This window comes from Lepidochelys kempii, chromosome 1, assembly GCF_965140285.1.
Source record: "Lepidochelys kempii isolate rLepKem1 chromosome 1, rLepKem1.hap1, whole genome shotgun sequence".
Lineage (NCBI taxonomy): Eukaryota > Metazoa > Chordata > Testudines > Cheloniidae > Lepidochelys > Lepidochelys kempii.
This window is the reverse complement of record NC_136380.1, coordinates 187,369,594-187,389,259: the sequence shown is the minus strand read 5'-3', so window position 1 is coordinate 187,389,259 and position 19,666 is coordinate 187,369,594. Positions and strand designations below refer to the sequence as shown.

Genomic DNA, 19,666 nt, shown 5'->3' with positions numbered 1-19,666 from the left:
GGCACTCTCTCTCCTTGAACCCTTTCTGACTGAACACAGGCTGCTTTCATATTCCTCAACAGGCCCAGCTTTTAGTAACATGACTCCCATCGTGTGACCCCTTGACTCGTTCCTTTCACCTGGGAAAGCAGGATACATGTAACACAGGTGAGGCTGAACTTCAAATTCTTTAAAAGGGCCAGGCTCATGCCATGACAGTCTCCCTAAACCCAACACTGCTATTTCCATTAAGGAATGTCAACATTGGGGGAAGACACAAAAAGGACCCCGTGACTATTCTTACTGAACCCAGCTCTGAATTTCTCCCAGAAAGGTCACACTCACCCTGCTGCCCCTGCGGCGTTTGTGAGATGATAAACTGTGCTGGCTGCAAGTTGGTTGTTGGATGCACCAACACAAACTGTTGCAGGTTGAGATTCTGCTGTTGGAGCTGCTGCAGGTGCTGCAAATCCTTAATGAAATAAAGAGGTGTGCATTAATCATTCAAATCAGTCACAACTCCTGAAACATTTGAAATATCTAGGATTTTTCCTCCTAGCACTGGGAGATAAAAGGGGATCTAGCACCAGCATGTTTGCTATTGAATAACTTAGATTATTCTTTCATTTCTCAAACAGAGTAACCATTACAAGTGCTTCATTGACATACGTGGAACTGCACACAACACAGTTTACTAAATGCCCCAGTAAAGGACTTCCAACACAGTAAAAAATTAGCAGCATTTATATAAGGTTATGGGTCTGTCAGCATTTCCATTGTCAAACTTCTGCTTTTCTGAGGTTTGCAGAATCTACCATCACTGACAGATGAAATAAAGGTTTAGCCTGGGAACTAGTGGGGTATTTTGGGGCGTGGGGGGTTGTTCAGTTTTTAAAACACAAATTTTAAGAAATCTGGAATGGTTATTTTTGAGCTAAAGGAAGGCAAAAAGAAAACAAAAATAGAATTTGTTAGTTTGCACTTTGATCGTTAAATATTGGACAGAGTTAATCCATAAAGTGGACTAATCTATTTGAGTAGTTTAAAACAAAATTGCTTAGGTTACTATAGCAGGTATGATAGACATACCTGTAGTTAAGGCTCCAGAAAAACACTTTCAGCTATTATGATTCCTGTTTTCATTTACTCATTCATTTTGCAGGGTGAAGATTTTGCTGCTTAGTCTCTGCCTGAACAGGAATTTGAGGAATATCTCTTAACCTGTTCAAGCTGGAGTGTGAAAACACACAATATAGCTGTTTTTAAAAAATTCTAGCCTCATTTTCTCTTTTATTTCAGCAGTGATACACTAAAAGCAACTGAAGTTAGAAAGTTGAAGCCTGGCATGCAGATAGCCAAGAGGCATACTGCTGATCTTCTAAATGATTTCTGTTATTAATCTCATCATTACTAGACTGGCTTTTAAGGATTAGTGCTTTTGCTGAGCTTGAAAACAATTTGGTTTTGATTGGACAAACTTAAGAACATTTAAAAATTGAGTATTGAGCATGCAAAATAAATTTTATCATTAAACTGAGAAGTATGCACTTTAAAAACATATGCTATGTGTGGGTGTTCAAAACTCAGGAAGTGCGCATGTTCCAAAACTGCAACTTCCCACTTCCTGGCCAGCCTTCTTATTGTCCCTTTGCCCACACCAGTGTAGAAGATTAATTGAAAATTATTAAAATTAAAAATTCAACAAAATCATACCAAATTACAACCACAATTTGGGGGACGAAGGAACAAGAGTTCTTACAGATATTTTGTCAACTGCGTACTTATAAGGCTATATACATGTGCACACATGGAAACGAGTTCTTGGTCTACATTACAAATACACTGTAGCCATCATTTGGCCAACGTGTTCTTGGTAAGTCAGCAAGTATGCAATTTACCAGTGAGGTAGACAAACACTAGTTGACACTGACTGAATGATGCCTGTTATACAACTGTAGATTTTTACTTCAGTATTTAAATTGTGATCCCATTTTCACCACTTGCTTTCAAGAAATTCTGGAATCACTGCAACCATCTCCTCCAGTTCTCCGTCAAGTTTGCTTGTTCCAATTTTGCCAGAGATTCAGTTTATTTCTGTCCTCATTTAATAAGGCTATGACATCCAGGAGTGCTGGTAAAAAACAACTTTATTTCTTGGACCCAGACATATGATATGGGTCAGGATAACATAAGGTTAAACCTTTGTCACATGGCGGGGTAAGTATCCAGTACTCCATTGGTTACTGTTACAGAAAGGAATAGACAACTTCTGAACAGACCACCACCATGGAGAGCGCCTCACGACCACTTGGGTGTGAGGACCAGATGCAGGGGAAGAAGGAGGTGAGGAGTTACAGGGCAATGCAGGAAACCAAAACATTCTTGGGAAAAGACACTCCAGGGGAAACAGAAATCAAGAGACCAAAGGATGCGAGATCCTGGGAACTGAGAGAGAAATGGCACCCTCAAAAAGGGGTGCTGGAGAGACAATCTAGAGAAGAGGGTGTGGACAAAGGAGGGGAAACACCAGAAAAGAACAGGTAGTCCACCTCAGGAGAGTTGGGGAAGAACCAAGAACAGATCTCAGAAGTGGGGAGAGCACTACATTTAAGGAAAGAGTGGGAAGGAAGAGAACAAGGCAGACAGCACTGAATCCAAGAGGCAGAGAGGTAGGAAAACATATGGATTTATTTCTTGCCTATGCTATGAAATCTAGCAAGTGCGAGACAGTTAAAATATGGAAGCTCCTGTTGGACATGGTTAACTTAAAACACTGTTGAGTCTCAATGAAGAAGGGAGTAAGCGGTGTTTAAACTACAGATCTGATTCTGAACTTGCACCAGTTTTACCCCAGTGTAACTCTACAGATGTCAGTGGAGTTACTTTTCATACACAAGTATAAATCAGACAGGACGCAAGCTCATCTTGTTCTCAAGCTGCCCTACACCCTTCAACTAGACTACTGTACCCTGGGAATGTAGATTTAACAGAGTTTAGTTTTGCAACTGCATATGGGACCCAATTATATTTTCTATGTTCATCTCATGAGAAAATATATTAGGATGTTTGGGAGCCTGTGACTGACTCTTCTTTGCACCTCCTCACAGCGTCCATAGTAGTCACCTACCTTTTTTTGGCTGGCTACGATCTTGGATAAGACCTATTAGGTCATGCAATCTCTTCCTCTGCAAGTGCAGGATTGTTCCCTACAGCATATACTCCATTTTTTCAATATAGCTTTAAAAGTTCCAAACAACGGGGCTTCCAAAGCCTAATAAACTTTATGCCAGAAAGTTTTTGATATCTGGCATAAATTTTCCTGTTGACATTTAAATCTCATTCCCACTCTAGCCTCATCTATCATGCTAGTTCCAGGTCTCACTCTAAATAATTCCTCTCCATCCTTGGCATTTAAACTCTTTACAGTATTTATAAATTTATCTCAGAAATACATGAATTTAAGGATTGGATAGAAAATGTATGAACTATTTTATAGTATGAACTCAGGTAATTAAGGCTGCATTATAATGCCAGAAGGAACAGTTAAGGTTGCCCTTTCAACAGTAATTTCCACATTTCATCATTTTTGAATGCTTAATTGTGCAAACTTAAAGTTGCACTAAAACAGGTTTTTTTGGATTTAACGGTTTGGAAATCAGTTTACATAGTAACATTTGAATTGGCACAAAATCTGGAAACTGCACCAAACAAATCATGTCAGTGGCCAATGTCGCAATGTCAGAAGTTGCACTGAAGTATGTCATTTGTATTATTAAGTATCAGAGAGGTAGCCGTGTTAATCTGGATCTGTAAAAGTAGCAAAGAGTCCTGTGGCACCTTATAGACTAACAGACATATTGGAGCACAAGCTTTCGTGGGTGAATACCCACTTTGTCAGATGCACGTAGTGGAAATTTCCAAAGGCAGGTATAAATATGCAAGCAAGAATCAGGCTAGGGATTTATACCTGCCTCCGGAAATTTCCACTACATGAGTCCGACGAAGTGGGATTCACCCACAAAAGCTTATGCTCCGATACGTCTGTTAGTCTATAAGGTGCCACAGGACTCTTTGTGTTTGAGCAGAGAGAGAAGAATAGAACAATACTACAAATGGCAAAGTAGTGATGATTTATTTATTATAATACTTGACAAGTTTCTTTTGTCATATACCATTGGAGCCACTATGCTGCAGCTCTACATCATGGGAACGGCATAAAGAATCAGCTATCATAAATCCAGGACAGGCAGTACCCTTGCAAACCACCAGAGGGTTAGGAGAGCATAGGTGAGAAATGGTCTTGCTTTGAGTCATCTTAGCTGAGAAGTCAGAAACTTGATACAATCAGCACCATTCTCCCCATCTTCGTCTTGGTAACTAACATCTTGGCTGAGCCTTCTTTGAACTGGGAACCTCACCCTAGCTATGTTGCTGGTAATGCTGGTTGGAAGAGCTTGCTGAAGAGATGTGCCTCTCCGACTCATTCAGATTCTGTCATTTATGTCTATTCCTACGGCAAGTATGTTTTATTTTTCAGGTAATTATAGTACTATAATAATTCTCACTTTAATGACTAAGTAAACAACCATTGATCATGTTTTCCTATTCAGATCTCATTTTTCTCTATGAGAAACTTGTATTACATCAGCACGAGAACAACAAAAATTAGATAGGAAAAACACTTAGTAGGTCATCTGGTCTATCCAGCCAGACAACACAATTGTTTGCAGAGTATACAATTTATGGTATTTTGTCAAATCGGAAGAGACTTCCGGCACTTCTTTTAGGAGACTATTCCATGACTACACGGAATGATGAAGCTATTCCATCTAAAGTTCTCTTTTAGCTCCATACCATTACTCCTACTTATAACCCATGTACTAACCTAAATATTTCTCTCCCTCTTTGACATTTATTTCATTCAAATGTTTACCACAGATCTCAACAGAAGATGAACAAAAAGGTCCAGTATCTAGAGACCTCAAAACCTGGTACAATTATTAGTGGTACTTCTGCATCAGTTCAGCAGCAGCACCAACAATCTTACCCACATCTCCACAGTAGATTGCTTGTGTTGACTAAAGAGCACATTAAAGAAGCCATGCTTGTGCAATTAGTTAATTAAAATAAATATGGTAATCCCCCTGCTGCAGAAACCTGCCAGTTAATCAATTATTCAAGAATCAATTAAAACAAACAGTCAGCTATTTGGGTAATCAGCTCTGTGTTTACAACAGCAATGCAAATAAGCAAACCTGTGTGCTGTTTACAGATCAGTGTCAAGATGGATTGGAGAGCTTGGTCTCATCCATCTGCAACTGTAGAGGATACAAGTTTTCCAGTCTCTCTCCACTATGCCCAACACAGGGTTGCACTTTCATCTTACCAGGAAGCCAAGGGTCACACCTACATTTCATAAAGAGGATAGAATGCAATAAATTTATAATTACATACCAAAAATATATGTTAAAAGAACACTAACTGTAAAGTCAACAAACAGGAAATGCCAGAATTAAGACTGTCTGTGCAACCCAAATTCAGTCCCTTTGTGTATGTGTGTTATGATACAGTCTTTACTTGCACAATCACATACTACTTCTTCTATAGGATTGCGGCCTTGTTCAGTGCACAAGATGGACCATGCTTGATTGATGAGCAGCTATTCAATATTTTGTTTCCTCCTTAGTGTGTGGCTGAAGGTCTTATTTACTGCACACTATTCAAATCCTCCTCTAAACACAGAATTAATTTCTACAGAAGCTACTGTATTGTGCTCATCACTACAGCATTTAAGTACTTCACAAACTTAAATTTTTATAGCACCCCTGTAAAATGAGGTGGTGGTTTTATTCACATTTATAGATGGGAAACTGAGGAACGAAGAGATTAAGGTAAAAAGGTACCCATCAATTTTTGGTACCCAATTTTAGATGCCTAGAACCTAATTTTTCAGAGTACCTAGCATTATATAGCAGTTCACATGTTCAAAGCACAGTTCAGAGTTGCAGCTGATGTTAATGGAAGTACTCAGCACTTCTACAAATCAGCCCCCATGATCGCAAGTTCAGCACCCACAAAATGAGAAACACAGTTAGTGATCATCTGCGAAAAATTTGGTTTAAGTGACTTGCCCAGAATCACATAGGAACTCTGTGGCAGAGGCAAGGATAGACTTTAGAATTCAGTTCTGCAGGGGGAGCATTCAGCTTCCCTAACCATAACATTGTTGTCCTTTCTCTTCCTGCAACCTCCTCCCTCATTCACTATCCACCACCTTCCAGCTTCTGCAACAAATGAAGCAGGGGTCCTTCAGACAGCAGACACCTTTATTACGCAACCTTGAGTCAACCCCAGAGCAGTTCTATCCTGGGCATTGAATGAGACAGGGGTCCTGCAGAATAAGTGGTATGCAATCATGTAATTAAAGACTAGATCATAATGATTATGACACGGAGGCAAGCTTAATACTGGCATTCCCTAATTTCTCAGTGCTTATTTTTGCAGTCTTAATAATGTTCTTTTAACATAGTTTTATATGTAAGTTTCTGAATTTACACTAAAAAACAAATTTCATCCTGTGGCATCATATTGACACCCACATGGATCATCAGCAGGGTTGCAACATTTAGGTCCATTGCACAGACCTTTGCCACTTCAGATTATGGTTTAACTGATAGCAGTAGTAGGTTCTCATGCTTTATGTGAACCAGTACTAGAAGAGGATGGGACACTTTGTGGGTTTCACAGATATCTGCTGACAGCAGAGGAATGGAGAGTGTCAGGAATCTTGGATCCCATTCTGTGGTGGGGAGAGGAGCATGCTCCAGTTGGCACAAACCCTTCTGCCCATTACTCCCAAGTGTGACCTCTTCTACCTAGTCCCCTCCAACCTGTCTCTGTTCTGTCTCTTCATCCCAGACCTATTCTCACCTAGCCAGTCCCAATATCCACTCAAGTTTTTCATCCCAGTCACATTCTCCTTGCCCATCAAGTCTTAGTCTGACCTATCTGGACTCCTAGTCCCAGTCTCCTCGCTCAGCCATTCCCAGTTCCCACCCAACACCCAGCTCTTTTTCCTGTTTCCTTACTCAGTCAGTCTCAATCCCCTACCCGCTCTTCCTGGCTCACCTGATCTGTTTGTCTTCACCACCTGTCCTCCAATCTCACCTCCCCCACATTCCCTATCCCCAATTTTCTCACTACACTCCTCATCCTATCTAGTGTCCTGTTCATCTGCCAACCTAAACTTCTTGTCTCAGTCTCTGCCCACAAAGTTCCAATTTACCCCAGCTCTTTGCAGATCTCCTTTCCCCCACTCTGCTCATTCACAGTTTAAGTCTCCATGCCCAACCACTCCCAGTCCCTGCAGCAGACAGGCCCGGTCTCCACACCAGACTCCTAGGCCCAGTCTCTCTTCCCGAAACCCTTTGGCCAGCCTCCAATCCCAATGTTCCCCTTCCACCTCAATCAGGCTTTGTCCAAATTACTCCCTCCACTCCTCCCGCAGGTCTGGCTCTTACCCTCTCTGCATTCAAATCAGGCAGCTTCCTCCTCCATCTTCAGCAGGGAGTGATTGAAAGCATAGGAGAGAAGTCTCTGGGCTCTCAGTTCCAGTGACCCAGACTATAGATCCAAGATAGCCTAGTGCAGCCCAGAGCTGCAATTGTAGGGAAAGTCCTGCCCAGCCCCAGGTTGGCATTTGTCAAGTGTGGATGGAATCTCTGGGGAACTGAACTGCTAAAATCTAAGAGTCTACTGAGTATGTCAGAACTGCAATTTTTCAAAACACTGATAACTTGCCCAAATGTTGACAGATTTTCACAGAGGCAGCAAAAACAAACAAAAACAAAACACAACTGTGACCCCACTTCCAAATTTCAAGCCCTGCTCCGAAGCATGAGGGAGCTACGGATTCTCAAAGAAAAGGTCACCAAAAAATTTTAAACCTGGTCTCAGAAACAGCTGCACAATAAGTGGTGCTACCAGCCAGTACAGCGTGTGGAAACTATAGGACGCAGACAGGTTAAGATAGAATATTGCATGCTAGGAACTTTTATTTCCAGGAGACTGGACCTCCGTGTTGAAGATGAGGCCAGCAACAGGTTTCATTAGAGAACCTTGTGATCCACATTTGGTTACTCGTGTCTGGAGGGATCTAGAGACCTCCATGCTGTACATGTTAAGCACAGAATCAATGGTGCCTGGTTCTCCACAGTAGACTATGTCTACCTGGACAGATCCAAGGACTGCACTGCCACTCCTGCCAGGCACATACTCACTTTGGCTAGGAGTTCTTCAGAAGTAAGGGTGCCAGACCCTTAGTACAAGACTTCAACCTGGGTGGATCCAGGCACCAGAATCATTTTGGCAAGCAGTTCTCCAGTGACAAAGGGTGCTGGATCTCTGATGCTGGACCTGATGCACCAGGACGGATCCAGGAACCTTAGAGACACTGGCATGAAGCACAGAGCCGGTGTGGTAAGTTAAGTCCAGCACATAGCTGACTTCGCATGAAGAGCCTTCCAGGTCAGTGGGGGTACAAGGCCACCCTCCTGCTCCTCTTGGTCCTACAATTCCCATTCCATTACCCCCCCCCCCCGCCCTTTGTTGGATCATATTAAAGAAGTTCTGTATTAAAATCACAAATGAGTTTGATTCCCCATAGTTTAAATTCCAGGGTATTACTAATTAAGAGGTCTCTTGGTTTTTGGTACCGTTTCTCTCCCTCTACGTGTGAAACTTGCAAGCTGCTAATTGCGTTAGTACATTCTAAGACAGAGTCTGTTCTCAAAGCAATTCACACAGAGAGAGACTCAAAGCAATACTCTGTAACAGAAACAGCACCCAGAGACTCCCCGCCCTTTTGTTGTATTAACAATTGTGATTAAAATAGAGATAGAAGACGTATGTGGATGGATGCTTGGTGTGGATAATAACTGAATGATCAGGGAGGTGCCAGCCTAAGAATCCAGTGACCATTGGCTGAAGAAGGCGTCAAGTGGAAATAACCAGAGGACCCCCGGAGGGCAGACTGGAATCCACCCAACAGCCTCAAGAATGGGAGAACCAAAGAACAAGATAACATCTAGCAGCACGGAGCCGTCAGGAATGTGCTATCTGCTGATTGATTCAGCAACAGCATGAAGAAGCAATTCCCATAGACTGGCATAGGAAAAAACTCCTATAAAAATGGACTCGAGAAAGTGAGAACTTCGGGGTCTGATTCTGCAAACCAACTTCCAGGAGCATCAGATGAGCATCTGACAAGACCCTGCTCCCTCCTCATGTCCAGGCCACCTGGACAGTGCTTGGCATGAACAACTCTAACGCTGGTAACCATGATAACAACCTTACAGAACCTGTGTGTGTGTTTGTAGGAATGAATGTGAGAATAAATATGAGAATGAATGGAATGTTATAGCTATAACTAACAGTTTCTATGATTCTTTCTGTATTCACAATAAATGTGGTATTTTGCCTTTTCCCCTTTAATAAGATCCTGCTGGCTTTTATTTTATTGGTATAACACCTTTCTTAAGAAAAGATAACTAACTACAAACAAAAATAGGCCCCAAATGGAAGAAAGTGAAAAATGAGGGAAGTGTTGAGGACAAGGTATGTGACAAAAGTTTGTGGCACCATAAGCAGTGAAATAGAACTGAGGGGTAGTTGGGGACACAGCTTTTTAGATCCCCTGAAGTCCTCCATGAAGGGGTGAGGTAAAGGGAGGAATGAGTGATCCCAGCGGACACTGCTCAACAGAAGGTACTGGAAGCCTACGGCACAGGTGCCTTTGATCCCCCAAGTGAAAATATACAGAAGCCACTTGAAGAACAAGTGGATGTGTTTTTTCAGGTTAAATCTCCTTCCCTCAACCCACACAAGCCCCAGTGCTCACCTGTGCAATCTGTATTGGCTGAGAAAGAGGAATCTGCGTCATCGGCGTCGCAGCGGAGGCCGAGATGGTGGCACCTGCAGCGCTGTGCTGCTGACTGGCTGAATGCTGCACTGCAGCCGCCAGCAACTGCGCCTGTGCCTGTTGTAATAATAACTGCTGCTGGGCTGGCGTCAACGTGAGCTAGAAACAATTAGAACAAAGAGTCATTAACAGCAGAAAGAATTGTTCCCAATTACAAACTACCAGCTCTTAATCAGGTAACAGACATTGGCTAACCTGAACACCTTATGTAAGGGCAGCTGGCTACTCAACATAACATAGCAATCAACCTACAACACAATTTTGGTAGAAGCATTGAAACTTGAAGTGTTATGCTGCAACCAGAACCTGAAGAATCATGTAAGTTTCTCCACAGTTCTACTACAAGGTTCATGCAAAAAGGTAATTAACTAGCATGCAAAAAGAATCAGCCCTGACAGGATTTGAAAGGAAATGTACACCGAACAGAACAGCAAGTGATTAGCCAGATGAAAGAAAAGCAGGAGTACTGGCTGTGGCTATTGAATGAACTGATAACACCCCAGCTGCTTCACATTAGCATGAATCCCTGCCATATTCCATCATTTCCATTATGCCCTAAGATATAAGTGAAGAACATGAGCTCCATTTGTTTCACTCCAAGTCTCTCCTCCCATCTGCCTTTTTGTTTTATTATTATTATTATTATTATTATTAACAGAATAGAGTTGGCAAGTTTACATCCCTTCATCTTCGAAACATACATTATCTCTATGAAACAGGTGGCTAGCCTCTCCTTTACACGGAAATGAATTCTGATGTCCACATTTAATACAATCCCCATCCACATAAACCTGGAGTCTGGAATGCCGCAGTACTACAGACATTCATCAGACAAAACAAAAATGACTTATTTAGAATAGGTTTTAATAACTTTCTTCCACCACATAATTTTTGTTGTTGTTGAAAGCAAATGTACTTTAAAATAGTAAAATACAAATTAAATTAAACAAAACCAATTAAATGTGGGCCTGGATAATTTACACAGCTATTCTATTTTGAGGATTCCACAGCAAACGGGACTGAATTAGACATGGCACCGTTCAAGTTTGCAGGTGACATCACCCAACAATTTAAATCATAGACCCAATGCATTGATGGAATAACCTCCTAATTCCCCATTCTTGGGCAAAAACCTCAATCTGAAGAGCTGATGAAATGGAAATAACCTCTCCAACCAAAAACCAATCCACTCTCAAGTTTGTTTTTCTAATTAATTTTAAACACTTCTGGGAGTTGCAACAATTTCACAAGCACAACTACCCTTTTAAAAAAACAAACACCAAACTGCCACACCCCCAAAACTTTATTATTTAAAACAAACAAAAAACTCTAGAAAATTCAAGACTGACAGGTAAAATGGAGGGGCTGAATTCTGTGAAGCATAAGCAAAAAGGTTGATGATATCTAAAGATCGAGTTGCTCAGAGAACACAAACTTTATGCCCATTGCAAAATATTAAAAAAAGTTAGGGGATATAAACTGCAATAAAGTTCCCATCACTTTTGCTACACATGTACCAAAATTTTGACATGGTGTTTCCCTCTTATGCTTCTGTATGGTCCTGCACTGAAGTAAAAACATGGATTTTCTGATATCCATGACTTCTACAACAGGCTAATGTCAAACCTAGAGTTTTGATTTCATTGCAGGGTCAAGTAGGAGAAAATAACAGGAACCAAGAAATTCCAATATTGTAATACAAATTTCTCCAAAAAACATCAGGCACTAAGAACTACTGACAAGCAGACTGCTTTTTATATAAAAATGTTCTTGCTCCCCTCGCCACCTGTATGAAAGTTCCTCTTTAATGAAATGACAGTAACCTTGGACAGCCACTCTACTATCTGTTTGGTGGGTGATCCTAATCGGATGGCAAATTATGGCAGTACTGCCAGTCAGGAGGCTTACTACAATTCTCTTGAGTAAACCTTACCCCGGTGATCTGTCCTCCGGCCAGCATGAGCTGGGTCTGGGGTATGGCCGCCTGCACTGAAGGCTGCTGGGAAGGCTGGCTTGGCTGCTGGGTGTCCCCAGATTCTTCATTAGATTTAGACTAGGAAAAAAATATAACTCTTTATAGTGTAAAACAGATGTTAATGTATACACTACTATCTCTACACTGTACATCAAAATCTTTCATCCGCATACAAAAAACCCTTGGGTTCATTTTAAGAGTGGGTTTAAGAAATGGCTCTCTTTCTGCCCACCATCTCAACTATGACTGCTCCAACATGTGTAGCTAACACAGTTTAGGGTTAAAAGAAAACAAAACACCCAGTTCTTTTGTACCTGAAATATTTTCAGGTATCACTTTGTTTGCCGCAGCATCATTGAAGTTGATGTTACTTTTTACCACAAAGAAAAAATATTTGCCCACCACAAAGCACTTAAAATTATTCACGGACTAAAATCCAGAACAATGGAGTGAAGGGAGTATATGTTTTTCAAACATCTGCATTAAGAACATTAAGTCAACAGAATGCTAGCTAAACAGGGGACTGGTTTGAAATGCCCTCAGATGCTTCACTAAATCTAGTAAGAAGCCAAACACAAATTGTCTTAAAATAAAAAATTTAGCATTTATATAGCTGTGCAGTGTGTTTTACTTAAAATCTTTTTTTTTTAAATGGAGAAGAGAATACGGCAGCCATGAGGAAGGAAATGCAAGAAAGTGTCTGAAGAGGAAAGAGAGGGTTTTATGGTAATTAAAACTGGTTATGCAGAGCATTAAAATTCTGCATAGATTTGCATATTTTCCACCACCTGTTTTGGGGACTGCAGAGCAGGCTAATTAACATAAAGCCTCTGATTAATTCTGCCAGTCACTGAGAGATAATCACAGCATAGGACTGTAAACATTCTGCACTAGTGATACAGCCTGTTTGCCAACATCTCTCTCAGGGATGGAAGTTTACCATGGCAACCAAGGCAATTTTCTGCCTCCTTTCTCTTAAAAAGGAACATCACTGTATCTCCCCTTCTTTCTAAAGCATCACCACATGTAACTGGGTCCATGTTCTATTTGGCTTCATGGAATGCACTATCCCAGTTCTTTAGTATATTGCAATATTGAAACCAGTTTTCAATAAAACTACATCCCTTTCCCCTTTCGGCATGTTGCTTGAATATTGTATTGAAAGGAAGCAGTAGGTTGATTGAAATGCTATGGAACATTCTGCATCACACAAAGTTTGAATGCTTTGCTATACCATGCAGATCAATGAGGAGCAAGTAGCCCAGCTTATTTTTAAATTACTAGGTATAATTTACTTGATGCTGTAGGAAACCCAAGCGATCCACACCAGCAACATTAAAAATCAATGCTACATTGGCCCCCTATGTTCAGCTTCCAAAAACAGTTTGCAAAGTAATCTATGATTAAAATAAGGCTGAAATCAAGGAACATGTGAGATTATTGGAGTTCGTAATGCAGCATGAGAAATATTTACAACAGCTCACTAACCTCTGACACAAAATTATTAGTACCAATGCATTAACCAGCTCCTATTGCGGACCATCACCCAGTCTGGTCTGCAGCTGTGAAACTATTACTACTCAACCTCTCTTATTTTACAAACCCAAACAAACATAATTAGAATGGGACAGCTTGCAGCCTGAAAACTATCTTTAAAAAAACAGATACTTGACGGAGAATGGGAGAAGAAGGGGCAGTCCTTACCTGTACATTTAAGGACTGAGCAGCAGCCTGTAAACTTGTTCCAGCGAGCTGGACCTACAACACAGTGCAAAGAACTGAGATGAAGTGAAGTAACAGTCATATAAAGCTTTGAAAGATAAAACACAGACCCCCTAAAGCATTCTGCAATAGCTGAAAGTAGGGGTAGTGCTAAGAAATATTAGACAAGTCCATATGGACCTTGCACAGTGTTATCTGTCCACCTGTTACTGAAAAAAGATTCTGTCAGTTTAGGATCTCTGGGTGTTGATGTGATTCTGACTATGAACGGACCGTTTTGGGGTGGATGAGTCTTCTTTGGGAAATACAATTTTTATGCAGAAATTGCCTAAGTTTTTAAAACAAAAACCCTATTAATCATTTTCCTAACTTCAGAACAGACATTACCCCAAATATGCATGCTGCATTCACCACGTTCCTTACATCACACAATGGGAATTTACACATGCAGCTGGAACCTCATATACCCATAAAAACTGTTCTCACACATCAATCCACCACCCAAGCACTCTCACTGTCCCTAAACACTGCAAAAAGAAATTACATACAGAGGACGGGATACCCTTAACAAGGGCAGCATTGACTGAAGTGTACTCAAATTCAAATTCAATTTTTGAGATTGATTACCTGGTCCAATACTCCCAAGAAAGCATTGGGGAGAGGCAGGGGGCAGGAAATTGAAATGAAAGCAACATTCCAGAACTTGGGATTTTTAAGAGCAAGATAGAGACAAAAATATTATGAACAGGAAAAAGATTCTCTCTCCTGTTACCACATAAGTTATATGTTCATAGACTGTAGTCAGCTTCAACAACCCTCTTTATGTTACCATCATCAGCATCATTCCTACTACGAAGGAAGAATGTTACGTAATTGCCAATTCTTCCAAAGGGCAGGATTATAGCCTGTAGAATATTTCGTCACTGACCATGCTTGAAATCCACTGCTCTAGTGGGAACCAGGAAACACAATGAGTACAAGAATAACAAATAATCAAATGTGGTGCGCTGTCCTTTAAGAAAAGGAAGACATCCCTACACTCAGATGTGTTGCATGAGAACAATAACATATTTAACTTTACTTGCTTTCCTGTTGGCTCTATGTGGGTTGGGGAGCTTTAGTTCAGATCCAGGTACAAAAATTCCATGCTGAGGCAGCTCTGACCTTGCAGAGCCATCTCTTGAAATGTTTCCTGCCTTCCTGGGTGGCATTCTACAAGATTTTCTACATTTCCTCTGTCGCCAAACAAAATTTCTCTCTAGAAAAGCCCCTCACCCTCAAATTGTTGCAGTTAAGTTTAATTTGCCTTGCCTGTTGTGTTCTGAGATTTCAACAACATAAAATAGCCCAAACAGCATAATTATAAACTGCTGTCCTAGTGAAATAGCCTGGATAGAATTATTTTTACCTTTCTCTGCACTAAACGTTGACCTTACAAACTTAGGTCTCTTAAGTGCAGCCAGCACACACCTGAACATAGATCCTGTTGTTCTCTCTCTCCGCCCCACCCCCACCCTCCTATGTACACACTTTCCTATTAGAGTATTTTATAAGACTGTTTCTGAATGGCACCTTGTATTGTATTTGGCATTGGTCAGGTGTAAAGAACTCCATCTTGAGAATAATCACAGCTGTCACCACTAAGAATTCCTAAACTGGAAGATACTAATAGTTCGTATCTAAGGTGGCAGCCAGTCTGCCACTGGCCATTGCCAGATGCATCAAAAGAAGGCTTGGAGATTTCTTGAAACTAGAGATTCAAGAAATGCAGCATACATCATCATCACAAAGAAAGTTATGGTCCTAGCAACTTTTTAAAAATAATTTTCAGGGCAAGGTGACAAAATACTGTACTGATAAAAGTTATTGATTTCAGACAAGTTCACCTGACAAATGAACATTAAAACAAGCTGTACTGGAAACACAAAAGACCTTCAGAGCTCCTGAATTTGTACACATTACTGACAAGCACATTCAGGGTGCTGAGAGCGAAGTGTGCAAGAAAGGCATTCTCAAACAGCCTATTGGTTCAATGTACTCAAACATTCACACTAAAAGAAAAGGAGTACTTGTGGCACCTTAGAGACTAACCAATTTATTAGAGCATAAGCTTTCGTGAGCTACAGCTCACTTCATCAGATGCATATCGTGGAAACTGCAGCAGACTTTATATATACACAGAGAATATGAACCAATACCTCCTCCCACCCCACTGTCCTGCTGGTAATAGCTTATCTAAAGTGATCATCAGGTGGGCCATTTCCAGCACAAATCCAGGTTTTCTCACCCTCCACCCCCCCCCAACACAAATTCACTCTCCTGCTGGTCCATTGTGTAAAGAGTTGTCACTTTGGATGGGCTATCACCAGCAGGAGAGTGAATTTGTGTGGGGGGGGTGGAGGGTGAGAAAACCTGGATTTGTGCTGGAAATGGCCCACCTGATGATCACTTTAGATAAGCTATTACCAGCAGGACAGTGGGGTGGGAGGAGGTATTGGTTCATATTCTCTGTGTATATATAAAGTCTGCTGCAGTTTCCACGATATGCATCTGATGAAGTGAGCTGTAGCTCACGAAAGCTTATGCTCTAATAAATTGGTTAGTCTCTAAGGTGCCACAAGTACTCCTTTTCTTTTTGCGAATACAGACTAACACGGCTGTTACTCTGAAACATTCACACTGTTATTCCACAGGTCTTAAGTAAACCTCTATCCTCTGGAAAATTATTATTTTGTGACAAAAAAAGTACTGAATGCTCAATACAATAAAATGGCAGCTCTGCGCTCTTAAAAGTGAACATAAAAGCCTGAGTACCTCAATTATACTATAACAATTGTGTAACCCCAGACCCTGAACACACGGGGTCAGCCAATTAGCTCCAGTAATTTTAAGTTTAAACTTGGTGCCAGGGAAGAGAAAGACATTTGTTCTCAAACCCTAAGTGTGATCAGACACCCTACCTCTGAAGTATAGCTTTGACTCCATAAGAATAGGGGCTGTAGAGAAGCAATGAAGGGAAATAGAAGCCTGAATATCTTAAGGAAAACAACTCCATGAAATAAATCTTCCTAAAAATCACTCAGAAATTTGTAGAAACATATGCTTGTCTAGTTCCATCATTTTAAGCTTTCCTTGAGCATGGAAAGCTACAGGAGGATTTGAACTCTGTACTGGTAGCCCTCACTACCACTTCTCCTTTCTTTGACTAGACATTGACAAGTTCCAGGTCCAAGTTGGGACAGTTACTGGGCAAATATTCTTAAGAGAAGAAACCAAGTCTGGCCTTGTCTTTGGACACCTGTGATTCTAATGGACACGTTCCCAAAGGGAGTAAACATTAAATCCAAGTGGCCTGTTCAGTTCCAGAGTATTCATTTCCTACGCCCTTCATCAGATTTTTGAAAGAACTATGAAAGGCATATGGTGTTTTAATTATAGGTACTCTCATCTGTAATATGGCTCTGTGGTGGCATCTGTTATCTAAAAGTTCCCCAAAGAGCTATTTTCCAATAATAATTCTCAGAGTATTTGATATGTGGGCTACAGATCAGTACACATAATTCATGACTAGCCTCCAACATTTAGCAGGCAGAAAAAAAAAAAAATCTCACATCCTACTCAGGATGACAGTGCTCCCCTGCACTACTCAGGTTCAGCTGCCAACTGTACAGAAAAAAAAGAATCTTTCCCCATCCATTTCTTTCCCAAACCACCTCCAGTTTAGAATGTGTCTTGGTTTTACCTGATGAAGGTGTCCAAGGAAGGCCTGAGCCTGGGCTGTAGAGATTGCCCCTCCAACGGGCACAGGCTGCTTCTGAAAGTCCAGGCCATTTGTCTGTGTGCCTGAAGAGGCAGAAGAAATTACAAAACTGTTGAACAGGACTCAAAGAGAAATATTAAGAAATTTTAAATTAATTCTTGCTGAAGTCTCCTGCTACTCTGGACTTCTAACTCTTAATTCCATGAAACGTTCTCCAATAACAACAAAGGTTTGAGTCTCCCCAGAAATGAAAGCAGCACGGTCACTCCCAGCAATTAATATATACTATGAGCCAGCTAAACGAGCAATTTCATAGCCCCCTTAATGCCTATCATCTTGATCCCCCTGCTCTATCAGTGCTGACAATGGTTTCATAAGAGGATGCTCTGTAACTGTATGTGCCTAGGGTTAAGCTCACAGTTCAGTTTTGCAAGTACCCTCTACCTAATAAGCTTGCTGCTCATGGCAATTTTGAAGTTCAGACTTCTGCGAAAAACAAGGGTCACAGTGGTAGTAACACATAATACCTACTACTTTTTCATCAATAGATCTCAAAGCGCTTCATGTTTAAATGCATTTAAGGTAAAAAAGCATTCTTTTCAAGAAAGTGAAGGGTGAACGGAGAAGGCAACAGGGAAATGCTAGTGCCACATCTGCATTAGAACATGGGGACATAGTCCTTCTGATAACTATATACCAGTGTCCTGATGAATGTTTGTGCAGAGGTCTTGTTACGCTAGATTGCTCTTGTTCTATGATCTTTTATCCACTTTAAAATAATTTAGAACTGATTGCCTCTTTGCACTCTCCCCCCACCCCCTTCCTCCCAGAAGGCCTGGAAGAAGGGAAAGCCCAAAAGCTAATGCTGGCACATCTGGTTGAGAGAAATGAAAAGTATTGGAAACTTTTTTCCAAGATATTGTCAAAGATTTTCTCTTCTGCTAAAGAACAGCTATACCGTGGTTTCAGGAATCATTCCTCCATGTTAAGTGAAGGCACTAGAATAAGTATTGTAGACAACTGTTTTGGTACATTGTTGGTATCATTACCATCCACTACAACATCCTCCTCGACTACTGGTGACTATGGCAAGGGATATTTCCAGTTTATAAAACTGCACCCATGTTCTGTAGCAGATGACACAATACATAGATTCCAAGGCCAGAAAGAACCACTGTGATCATCTAATCTACCCTCCTGTATAACATGGGTCATAGATTTTTCACAAATTCCTAGTGCATGTCTTTTACTAAAAATCCAGTCTTGATTTAAAAATTGCCAGTGATGGAGAATCCACTAGGACTCTTGCTACATTGTTCTAATGGTTAAGTACTCTCACTGTTTAAAATGTACACCTTATTTCCAGTCTGACTTTAACTAGCTTCAAATAACCTCTCTACTCTTACTCAAGATTCCTGTTTATACATCCAAGGATTACATTAGCCCTTTTTGGCAACAGCATCACACTAGGAGCTCATGTTTACCTTATTATCCACCATGACCACCAAATATTTCTCAGAATCCCTGCTTCCCAAGACGGAGTCCCCCATCTTGTAAATATGGCCTACATTCTTTGTTCCTAAATGTATACATTTACATTTAGATTATTCAAATCCGTATTGTTTTCTTGAGCCCAGCTTACTGAGTGATCCAGATCACTCTGTATCAGTGACCTGTCCTCTTCCTTATTTACTACTCCAATCTGTGTGTCATCTGCAAACTTTATCAGTCATGCTTTTATGTTTTCTTCCAGGTAATTGATAAAAATATTGAATAGCGTAAGGCCAAGAGTCGATCCTTGTGGGACTCTGAGAAACACCCACTTGATGTGATTCCTATTTACAATTACATTTTAAGACCTATCAGCTAGCCAGTTTTAATGTATTTAAAGTACACCATGTAGATTTTATACCTTTTTAGGGTTTTTTTTTCATCAAAATGTGGTGCGGTACCAAGTCAAATGTCTTACAGAAGTCTAAGTATATTACATCAATACTATTACCTTTATCAACCAAACTTATGTCATAAAAAAAGATATGAACTTAGTCTCAAAGGATCTATTTTCCATAAACCCATGTTGATTGACATTAATTATATTATCCTCCTTTAATTCTTTATTAATCGAGTCCCGTATCAGCTGCTCCATTATCTTGCTTGGGATCGATGTCAGAATGACAGGTCTATAATTATCCTAATCTTCTAAGAAATGGGGTGACTAAAATGAGAAAAAAAACAATGTGCTTAGATTTGG

The 19,666-nt window shown here is 40.6% G+C and overlaps 1 protein-coding gene across 10 annotated transcripts in view; it reads right to left on the bottom strand.

The window, feature by feature from the left end:
* Positions 1 to 19,666, bottom strand: part of POU2F1 (POU class 2 homeobox 1) — a 181,965-nt gene that overhangs the window by 57,523 nt on the left and 104,776 nt on the right. For 5 of the 10 annotated variants that reach the window (XM_073304768.2, XM_073304781.2, XM_073304787.2 and 2 more), the window contains 5 exons: positions 17,398 to 17,498; positions 13,638 to 13,691; positions 11,892 to 12,011; positions 9,878 to 10,057; positions 325 to 451 (listed from right to left, as the gene is read on the bottom strand). In XM_073304768.2, the coding sequence (XP_073160869.1) occupies positions 325 to 451; positions 9,878 to 10,057; positions 11,892 to 12,011; positions 13,638 to 13,691; positions 17,398 to 17,498 (582 nt within the window). Of the gene's footprint in view, positions 1 to 324; positions 452 to 9,877; positions 10,058 to 11,891; positions 12,012 to 13,637; positions 13,692 to 14,484; positions 15,578 to 17,397; positions 17,499 to 19,666 lie in introns of those variants that run through there. The other 5 variants (XM_073304795.2, XM_073304824.2, XM_073304843.2 and 2 more) reach the window with 5 other exon arrangements.